Raw genomic sequence first — 11,780 nt, forward strand, 5'->3', positions numbered from 1 at the left:
CCCTCATTTGTTTTCATATCCAACCTCGATTCTAAAAAGGGAGTGGGGAATTCCACAGTTTAATTTTAGCATTGAAGAAACTTATTTGATTCTAATGTTTAATATTAGCGATGGGGATTCCCACCGTACGTTTTACCAGTAATACACGCAACGCGTTATAGTCATCGATCATTATATTGCATTAATGGACAGGAGTCATTCTGTTCCGGCTTTACATTTGATAATTGTGTGTCGACCAGTTAGCACGCGTAATCGGGGCCTGTTGAAATATAGAAATTCTACAGAAAATGGCGGCAAAAGCTGTGGAAAAACTCGTCCGTGAACTTGTCTGTGCCGTTTGCATGAACACTTTAAAGAACCCCAAATCTCTCTCATGCAGGCATACTTTCTGCGAAGAATGTTTAAAGCAGTGCGATAACACACCACCAGTCCGTTCAGGTGGTATAAAATGCCCTATGTGCAGAGAGGTGACTACTCTTTCGAGAGAAGGTGTGGCAGGTCTAAAGTCTAATCCGCTGATTTACCGGGTTCTCGAAGTTCTTGAGGCAAAGAAAAACTCGACCCAAATAATGTGTGACGCGTGTGGAGACATCGAATCACCTCTGACAACCTACTGCCGAGACTGTCTCCATTTCATCTGTGACTCCTGTGCTTCTTCTCATGCTAAAATGAAACTCTTGATGAAAGATCACCGTACAGTTCCCCTGGACAAGATTGAGAACGGGACTATCCAAATCAAGTGGATGGAAGAGGGCTTGTGGAGAAAGGCACACGAGTGCGAAGAGCATGGCGGTGAGCTGCGAAGGTTCTACTGCAGAACTAGACCGAATTTTCCGTCTCTTTCGTTCGTTAGCCTCTTATTGGGGTAGGGTCGGCTCTCTCTTTAGAGACGGAAGCCGTTTATACACATGTCCTTGCTAACGCCACGGCCAGTTCTGGTCGTAGCGTTTTGCCCCCAAAATCCCCCAAAATGTCATTTTACCTCGAGCATGTTATATTGTAAATTAGGCCTAGGCTATAATAAATCAGTTCCACTTACCAACTTGACTGAAATAATCAGTTTAATAGTCCCTTTTTAGGAAATTATGGGTCAAAATCGAAATCCATGTTGAAAAAGATTCAACATGGATTTCGATTTTGACCCATAATTTCCTAAAAAGGGACTATTAAACTGATTATTTCAGTCAAGTTGGTAAGTGGAACTGATTTATTATAGCCTAGGCCTAATTTACAATATAACATGCTCGAGGTAAAATGACATTTTGGGGGATTTTGGGGGCAAAACGCTACGACCAGAACTGGCCGTGGCGTTAGCAAGGACATGTGTATAAACGGCTTCCGTCTCTAAAGAGAGAGCCGACCCTACCCCAATAAGAGGCTAACGAACGAAAGAGACGGAAAATTCGGTCTACTGCAGAACATGCAAGAAACGTATCTGCAGGGACTGTATCGTTCTCGACCATACCAAACCTGACCATCACTGCACCACAGTGCAGAAGATGTTTCAGGAAACAAAGGAGAAGTTAACAGATCGTTTGAAAAGCTGCAAGGAAAAGGAGGAACATGTGAGCACCATGTTAAATGACGTGGATGTACGAGAAACAGGAGCAAACCAGAAGTTTCATAAGATGAAAGAAATTATTCGGGACCTGAAATCAAAGGCTGTTGAAAATTTGGATAAAGCAGAGGAAGAACTTTTGCAAAAGATTAACGTGTTGGAGGAAAAGCTTAACGTCAAACTACAAGCTTTCAGAGACAACATGAACACAACAAATGAAAATCTCACGAGGGCGCAATCAAAGGCTAAAGAGGTTGTTTCGGCAAAAGAGGTTACTGACATATCTAGAGGTCCCTTCTTACCTGAAGATGTTCTCAAAGAACTCGAAGAATTGATCGCGTCAGATGTCACAATGACAATTTCTATGGATCTCGTGGCTTTGAAATCTATGATGATAGAAGGTTCGAAGATGCCAGAGCAAATGGCGCGCTTTGCTAAGCTGTCATTGCCGGATATTTGGCGAGAAACTCAGATGCTTCCGATTCCTCCTAATAAAGACATTGTGAAAATTTTCTCCGATGGAAACTCGATGTACGTTGCTTGCAAGAAGGTGATTTACAAGAAACTGTTGTCTAGCGATGTCAACCCGTCCATCTGGTTGAAGCTTCAACTTAATACAAGCATCAAACAGGTGGTAGATGTGGCCATGTCAATGACGAACCAAGCCTTCTCTTTCATTGCTGATACCGACGCAGCTTGCACGCAACTCTACAGGTTGAAACTGGATGATTTCCCAACATCTGTTGAACACACAGCGGTCCCACCATGTCCTCTGAACCCCAGTGCAAGACTCACTGTTGATTTCCAGTCCCGAATCGTTGTTGCCGATAACAAGCCAGCCATATCAAGTTCAAGTCAGGCAACCTCATCAGGGTTCGAACCGGTCAGCGAAACCAAACGGCAAAAAACAACATCCTCTGCGATAAATGTGAATGCACCACCTTTCTCACCGGTTGTTAAAGGTAACTCAAATAAGAGAGCAGTGACCTTTGGTCAGCAACACTGCTTCACTGGCACAACCTCCAACTCTCAGACAGGTAAATATTGAACCGTTAAAGTCAACTGATGTAAATGTTATTTTCAAGCGATATAAAATCCTCTCACATTTCCATATAATAGATACTATTTCATGTGTCCTCCCCCACCCCCCCCCCCCCCCCACCCACCCCCTGCCATAACAAGTACTAAAGATTGCCTTCATCGTGAGTGAAGACATTTTCCTTTGTTACGTAAAAACGCATTAATAATCATTAAGCAATTTTAAGGCCCCTCTAAAGTGTTGGGAGCCCCAAATTCGCCAAAAATCTATTTGCAAAGATACACTTGTATTGTATCATAATTTGAAAGAGAATGTCATTTAAGACACAATTCTGCAAAGGTCCCCCCCCCCCAAAAAAAAAGTGTTTTAAAGGCAAATATTGATAAAAGAATACATAATTTGGTTTTTTGTTGTACGCAGAAAAACCTTTGTATTCTTTCATCAATATCCGACTTCAAACACATTTGTTTTGAAAATCCTTGCAAAAATGTGTCTTATATGACATCTTTCACATGATACAATTTAAATGAAAATTTGCCATTTTCGGGGCTGCTAACACTTTAGGGGGCCTTTAACAAATGGATTAGATTTTATTCGAAATAGTCACACCAACATTACACGCCGACCCACCCATCTGTGTATGGGTTGATGCGTAGCACGTAATGTGTACTATGTAATGTAGTATAACATTACTCATTATTGTATCAAGCTTTCGTCAAAGCTTTTTTATTGCGATGCCCCGACATACTAATAAATTTTGTGTACTGTTTTGATATTCTATAGGAACGATATCACAAAAATTTATAGTGTCTGAATATTTTGATGAGATTAAGAACTTGATGGTATAAAATTATGAAAGTGTACAGTAATATTAGACAATGATCTGTAATTCTTTCAGCTGTTGCAATCCAAGCCTTTAATTTGTTTCATCTTTGTTTTATTCTTACAGTATCTGCTTGCGGCAGTGTCGAGTCTCCAAGCAAGGCAGAAAGCACCCTCTCTCCTTCGGACTCGAAAGGAAGTGAAACAAGACCGGAAATCCCCAAAGCAGGGTCAACCATCTTCACAATATCCACGAAAATCTATAGGGGTAAACCAGAGATAAGCTCGGCGCCTCGTCCCTTTTTTATAGGCGAATTCATTATGCCTGCGCCTGCGCTAGCTAGGTCTCAGTTAACTCAGTTATCTCAGTTATCAGGAGTATCTCAGTTATCAGGAGTATCTCAGTTATCTCAGTTATCTCAGTTATCTTCCGATAATTTCGAGGTTCCACTTGATAGGGTTAGAAGCCTTGCTGCGGCGAAGACAGGTCAGTTGGTATTCCTGCGCGGGAATAAGAAAGCCGTCATCATCACTGACAAAGACGGTAGAATCCAGCATGAAATCAAGGAACCTGGCAGGATGTACTTATCCATCTCCTGCACAGAGAGTGACGCCCTCTTCGTCCTGTCCGCCTTCGTGGGCAGCCACATCGTCACGCTCGCCAAGCATTCCTTGCAAGATGGTGGTATTCTCGAGTACATCATCGACGAACTCGACGTGTCAGCAGACTTCCAGGCAGATGAGTGGCCAGTCATTGGTAACTATGGAAACGACGTTGTGATCATGCACACGGGGGATGGGATTCGTGTCTTCTCGGCAGAAGATTGGGATATATTAGATGACGAAATATTCAATGACCAAGACCAAGATGACGATTCGGAGGACGATTCGGAGGAGGATGATTAGGGTGATGAATAAGGATTCCTGGTTTTAATGGATATAAAATCCAATGCATATTCAGAATATGGAAAAAATTTAACAAGGTAATGATTATAACAGGTAAACGATATATTACTTTTATGAATACAATTAGATCTCAGCCCGTGTTACCTTCAACATTTCAGATACATGTATAATCGGTGACCAGTCACCAGGCGCGGATCCAGGATTTTTTAGGGGAGGGGGCCCAACTTTTTTTTTTTTTTGCTCCCGAAAATTTGAAAATCGCGCCGGCCGAAAAGTCGCTCAGTGGGGGGGGGGGGGGTGGGGGGGGGGGGGGGAGGTACAGAGCAATTTTTTTTTTTTTTTTTTTTTTTTTTTTTTTTTGCTCCCGAAAATTTGAAAAACGCGCCGGCCAAAAATTCGCTCAGTGGGGGGGGGGGGGGGGGGGGGGGGGGGGGGGGGGGGGGGGGGGGGGGTAGTGAGCACTTTTTTTTTTTGATCCTCAAAAAAATTTCAATTTGCACCCCCCCCCCTTGAGCGCCAGGGGGGGGGCCCAACCCCCCAAAAAGGTAAAAATCACGTGATTTTACATGATTTTTTTCTCATGGGGGGGGGGGGGGGGGCCCGGGCCCCCCGGCCCCCCCCCCCCCCCCCCCCCCCCCCTGGATCCGCCACTGCCAGTCACCAATTTTACGTTTAATACTTACATGCGTTAGTCATATAACATTTCACAATTATTATTACGTTCAAATGCAACTTCAATTAGCAAATCTGGCAATCATCAGAAGAGGTGATATCTCTTTCAAAGAACAAATTACATGTGTGTGTTTTTGTGTGTGTTTTTTAACTTGAAGATCTATCATTCTATACTTGTCTTTGAGAATCTGTAAATACAGCCAAGGAGCATCATGCTCCTTTAATGATATCAAAGTTATATCAATTACCATCCATTTTCTCACAGTGTGATTAGTATGATAGTCCCAAAGGAAAAAAAAGATAGACATTATTTGAAAAATTGGAGACCCACATCTTTATTGAACGTGGTGTATAAATTAGGTTCCGCTTGTATAGCAAACAGATTAAAGAACGTACTTCCTTTTCTTATACATGTACATCAGAAAGGCTTTGTGCCAGGGCGCTTCATCGGAGAGAATATCCGTTATATGATTTGTTATTGTATACTGATATTAATGACATTCCTGGTTTATTGCTGCCTATAGATTTTGAAAAAGCATTTGATTCTATTTCTCATGATTTTATTAGAAAGTATTGCACTTTTTTAAGTTGGGTCCCTCTATTGTAAAATGGGTAAATGTATTCTATGAAAACGCTCAATCTTGTCAATCAATGGACACCTGTCTCCAAGATTTTCAATAGAGCGAGGTTGTCGTCAAGGAGATTCCCTGTCAGCTCTTATCTTTCTATTATGCGCCGAAATACTAGGTCTTTTGTTTAGAAAATCCGATTCCATTGTTGGTTTGAGCCTACCTGATAGACAACTTAAAATAATTCAATATGCAGATGATACTCTTCTAACCGTATTGAACGGGTCAGTAATGGAATTAAACAGTGCATTAAACATTTTAGATAAATATAATGCAATGTCTGGTTTAAAATTTAATATACAGAAGACACATGTGATTTTGAAACAAGAAAGAGGGTGCTTTTTTAAAAGAAATCTAAATTGGGTGTTTGATGATTATTTCAGATATTTAGGTATAGACTTTTGTACGGATTTGCCCAGATTGGTAATTCACAATTATAATGAAAAATTTAAAGAAATCAAAAGCAAATTGACATTGTGGTTAAGGCGATACTTAACTGTTCTTGGAAGAATCACTGTCGTCAAATCATTGTTGGTATCCACATTAAACTACTTTATTTTGTTCCTCCCTAATCCTGGTGAAAATCTTTTGAAAGATATAAATGCTCACTTTTATAGATTTATATGGGGGGAGAAACCTGATAAGATAAGTAGAAATCAAATGTCACAAATATTCAGACGGAGGGGTTAAAATGATAGATATATACACACATTACCAATCATTAACAATTTCCTGGATTAAGAGATTGGTAATTGGCTCAATAGATAGCAATATCCTCTGTCTCTTGCAATCTTTTTTTACCTGAACTGCAAGATTTAAAGTTATATATGGGAAACAATTATTTTCGGGAACTAGCAGGTAAAACAAAGAACTTTTTTGGGAAAGAAATGTTCATGGCTTATAATACGCTCTTGTCCATGCATTATGATAACATCTCTTGCCAACCCTTATGGAATAATGATTACATTAAAATAGGTAATAGTTCAATATATAATATATAATTGTGTCAAAAGGGAGTTCGTTTTGTCAATGACATTTTAGAGACAAATGGTGATTTTTTTTCTCTCTGGAACATTTCCAAGAAAAGTATAATGTTCAAATAAATTTTCTTTTTTATCGTGGATTATGCGATGCAATTAGACAAGGGTTTAACAATTGTACTATTTTTAACAAGGTGCCACAACCTCTTTTCCCAGATACAATGGCATTTGTTATGAAACGTATTAAAGGATGTTCACATATCTATGCAATTTTATTAAAGAGAAGAAAAGGACTATGTAAAAGTTTTCTTAAATGGAAATGCATTTTCGACCTGAATGATAAGAGTTGGGAAACATATTGTTCTATTGGATTTAATTGTACCATTGATGTGGGCTTACGTTGGTTTCAGTTTAAGGTTTTGCAACGCATATTATATACGAACGATCTACTGTTTAAAATGAATTTATTCGCAAGAAAAGAATGTACATTTTGTAATGAACAGATTGAAACAGTTATACATCTGCTATGTGACTGTACGCATGTTAAACATATTTGGGATAGGTTAGAGCACTGGATTTATACTGGAACCGGAAATAAATTAACATTTTCATTACAAGATAAATTATTTGGTTTGAGAGGTTCAAATAATTATGCATTGAATTTTATACTGATTGTGGTGCGACAGATGGTGTATACTTGCAAAATAAAGAAACAATTGCCCGACTTTGATAATTTTAGAGTTTCGATTATAAATTACTTCAAAAACGAAAAGTATATTGCAAATTCGAATTGTAGAAATAATAAATTCCCAAGAAAATGGTTTCAATTAAGGAATTTGTTTACATAAAATATTTTTTCTGTATTCTTATTTTCTTTCCATGAATATCAGAAATGAATTATTGATTTGTTAGTTTTCTGTTAACTTAACAGTTCAACAATACTTGTATCTTGAGAAGCCAATTTTATTTATGTTATAAATGTAAGTTACCTTGAATATATGTTTGTTAATTTGTTTCAAATGAAAATCAATAAAATCCATGTGGAGGGAAAAATATGGAAGAAAAAAAATAGTGCGAATGTATATCATTGTAAAAATACATATATATTTCATTTTAAAAGTCCTGAGGAAACAAGGTAATGATGACAATCATTTCAATTTTCACACGTGATGTATTTAGGTAAGTCTTTCCTATATAAAAGGAGCCGAGACATGTTCAGGCTTATGATGTTTTATAAACTCTGAAATATGGTTGTTCGACAATGTTTTGGTAAATAGTTTTTTTAAAATCATATTAGCCTGCTTCAGGCGCGGATCCAGGTTTCTTAGGGGGGATTATGCGAGCCAAAATATTGGTACGTAATGGTGACACCGGCAGTGGCAAAAACGTTTAGGGGGGGGGGGGTAAACAAACAAAATCCCAATCACCCCACTCTTACATGCAGGCCCCGCTGAACGTTTCTCGGCGGGGGTCAAGGCGTGGAGCCCCCAGAAGCTCAGGGGCTATAGGCATCTAATTACTGTCAGATGAGCATATTTTGATACCTTATTAATTTGTGACATTGGCAGGACACAAATTGGTGTGGTGTCCAAAGGGCGGAGCATATTTTGATACCTCATTTGTGACACTTGCAGGTCACGAATTAATGTGGGGTCCAGGGAGCGAAGCCCCCGGAGGCTCAAAAGTTTTGGGCAATTCATTACGGTCAGATGAGCATAATTTTATACCTTATTTGTGACACTGGCAGGGCACAAATTGATGTTGGGTCCAGGGGGCGGAGCCCCCAGAAGCTCAGTGGTTTTATACATTAAATTATCGTCAGATGAGCATATTTTTATACCTTATTTGTGACACTGGCAGGTCACGAATTGGCGTGGGGTCCAGGGGCGGAGCCCCCGGAGGCTCAGGGGTGTTAAGCAATACATTACGGTCAGATGAGCATCCAGGGGCCCACCTTGGGGCAATGGCTGGGTTCAGGGGGCAGAGCCCGGAAGTTCAGAGCTTTAGGCACTTAATTACGTCAGATGAGCATAATTATACCTTAATTGTGATACTGGCAGGTCACTAATTAACGAGAGGTCTAGGGGGCGGAGCCCCATAAGCTCAGGGATTTTATAACGGTCAGACAAGCATGCAGGGGCCCGCCTTAGGGCCCCTGGTTGGGTCGAGGGGCGGAGCCCTGGAAACTTAGGGTTTTTTAGGCATTTAATTACGGTCAGATGAACATTCAGGGGCCCGCCTTAGGGCAATGGTCGGGTTCAGGGGGCAGAGCCCCGGAAGCTCAGGGTTTTAGGCAATAAATTACGTCAGATGATCATAATTATACCTTATTTGTGACACTGGCAGGGCACTAATTGGCGTGGGGTCTAGGGGGCGGAGCCCCCAGAAGCTTAGGGGTTGTAGGCATTTTTATAATTGTAAGATAAGCATGCAGGGGCCCGCCTTAGGGCCCCTGGTTGGGTCGAGTGGGCGGAGCCCCGGAAACTTAGGGGTATATAGGCATTTAATTACGGTCATTTTAACATATTTTGATACCTTATTTGTGACACTGGCGTGGGGTCCAGGAGGCCGAGACCCCAGAAGCCCATGGTTTTTAAGCATTAAATTACCGTCAGATCAGCATCCAGCCGTCCGCCTTAGGGCCCTAGGTGGGGTCCAGGGGGCAGAGCCACCGGAAGTCAAGGGGTTTTAGGCATTTAATTACGGTCAGATGAGCATATTTTGATACTTTAATATTTGTGGCACTGGCAGGTCACTAATTTATTGGTGAGGGGTCCAGGGGTCGGAGACCCAAGAGTTCAGGGGTTTTAGGCATTCAATTACCGTCAGATGAGCATCCAGGTGCCTGACTTTGGGCCCAGGGGTTCTTAGGTATTTAATCACGGTCAGATGAGCAAAAACAAAATATTTCTTTTTGTTTCCTCCTTCCCCCCCCCTTTTTCCCCTTCTTTTTTTTTACCAGGGGGGGGGGGGGGGGCGGCCCCCTGGATCCGCCACTGTTTACACTATACCTAATATATTAAAAATTTCAGAAAACGGAAGTGAGGAATACTGAAAGAAATCCCCCTTGGGCTGCCAAGTGGAAATGTGATGAGCATGTATACTGTTACTTGATTTAAAAAGACGTTATCATGCACTGCTTTTTATGGTCTCCATTGTGTTAGACTGTTAGTAGATGCCAGGAAAACATCACTTCAAAATAGCAACAACAAAAAATCACATCGACGCTACGCGGCTCATGGACGATGATCCGCATCGTCATTGGGTCACCCCCCCCCCCTCCCACCTTAGCACAAAGCTAGATCCGCCCCTGATGATGGTCCCTCTCTTATTTTCCTCTAGCTTTTCTCTATGTTGTCCTTCTTACCACCCCCTCGATAATTGCTTGAGGAGGGTGCAACTGTATTTGCTCTGAACATTGTAAATTGGGAATTTACAATGTCATGAACGTTATTTACAACTATGGATTTCCGGCGAAATTCACGAGTTTGTCATTCAAATTTAGTTAATTTGCATTTAAGTTAGCGTAGATCGGCTTTGCCATGCCAATTATCATTCAATTTTCCCGATTTGGTATTCAATTTAGAATTTTGGTCGAAGTGTTTCATAGATCTGTCATTTTAATTTAGAAACTGCTCAACTAGCATTCAAATTAACCGTCACTTGTCGAGGCGTCATTATTATCACTCAAATTAACACCTGTCATTCGTATTCGAATTATGTTTATTCAAGTTAGAAATGTTAGGGGGAAGAAAAACAACCCACGTTTACAGTTTTAAAAAAAATGCAATTAAATGCATAATTTGCCATCAGGGTCTTTTCTGTTATTCCATTTATTAATTTTGAGGATAATGCATATGGGTGTAGTCAGACATTAGGTAAAGGCCGGGGGTAAAGGAGGGGCGAAATCAAGGGATATGGCATTTCTGCACGGACATGTTCATATACCCCGGAAAAGTGGGGACATAAAAATACCTACCCCAGTCACAATATTGTACCATTCCTCCATAATGAAATTGTGATAAATTTATGATGAAACACAAGACAACCAACTTCCATACATGAAAATTAAAAAAAATATTGAGACCATCAAGTCCGTAGATGTAAGTCGTTTTTTTTTCTTCCTAACAATCAAACTTAAAGGATAATGAATATCAGATAAATCTAAAAGTATATAAAGTGTATAAATGCAAGAAAATAAAATATGGTGAAATACACATGGAAAAAACAATCTTAAAAGAAAAAGAATGAATTATAAAAAGTGTGTAATAAACGAGAAATGTATATTTACCATCAATTTAAGTGCACAAAGTGCTAATTTGAATGCTACAAATGAATTCTTATGCTAAAAGTACACCTTCGCGATGTCAGAAATCGTGTTGCGCCAAATCGAATGACCAAATAGCGAAAGAAGCACATTATTCTTCAATTTGAATGAAACATACAAAGATTCTAACGAAAACTTCATAGAATTGAAAAACTAGAAAAAGGAATATAAACCCAAGATATATCTGACCGCACTAAAAACCGTCAAATTTGAACGCAAGACAAATTAATTTAAATGACAAACTCGCGAATTTGGCCGGAAAACCCTATACTATATGACTGCAACAGGTGCGAATATTAATGGAATAACAAAATAGTGGGTTCTTATATACAGCGCTCGATCGTGTCTCACAGACAATATCCTCAGCACGATAAGTGTCAAGTCTGACAGTCATGAGCGCTATACAAGTACCCACTATTGCCATTGTGATTTTGTATTATTATTAATTATTAATATTATTTTCATTATTATCATTGGCATTGCAATTAAAAAAAAATTAAATAACTATTTGTTGTCAATGATCCACTGCTTAGATGTAAATTTGAAACTGCTGCAAAATCTGAACATAGTGTAAACGTAGGATAAAGCTTCTGGAAGAAAGTCGTCTCCAGCTGCCAAGCTTAAGTCTAACTTCAGGGGGAGGGGGGTGGGGGGGGGGATGTCCCAGCTTCCGGGTCTTGCACCATAGTCATATTATCTATATAAAATGTATAGATACTTTGCTAATGATATTTAATGATAATTAAATACTTTGTTAGATGATTTTCTTCTCTAGCTGGCATTCTTTTTCATGTACTCAGCCTCAGATCAACTTTTCATTTCCACTTTCAACGTTCCCTCTTTATTT

At 39.9% G+C, this 11,780-nt stretch overlaps 1 protein-coding gene across 1 annotated transcript; it reads left to right on the plus strand.

Annotated features, from left to right (window-relative positions):
- Positions 1 to 569: 569 nt before the first annotated feature.
- On the plus strand, positions 570 to 4,506 carry LOC100891554. The gene is made up of 3 exons (XM_030993725.1): positions 570 to 805; positions 1,418 to 2,595; positions 3,547 to 4,506. Exons 1-3 carry the CDS (start codon positions 570 to 572, stop codon positions 4,323 to 4,325), a joined length of 2,193 nt encoding a protein of 730 aa, XP_030849585.1. The 3' UTR covers positions 4,326 to 4,506.
- Positions 4,507 to 11,780: the final 7,274 nt, after the last annotated feature.

Source organism: Strongylocentrotus purpuratus, unplaced genomic scaffold (assembly GCF_000002235.5).
Source record: "Strongylocentrotus purpuratus isolate Spur 01 unplaced genomic scaffold, Spur_5.0 spur5_contig_850, whole genome shotgun sequence".
NCBI lineage: Eukaryota > Metazoa > Echinodermata > Echinoidea > Camarodonta > Strongylocentrotidae > Strongylocentrotus > Strongylocentrotus purpuratus.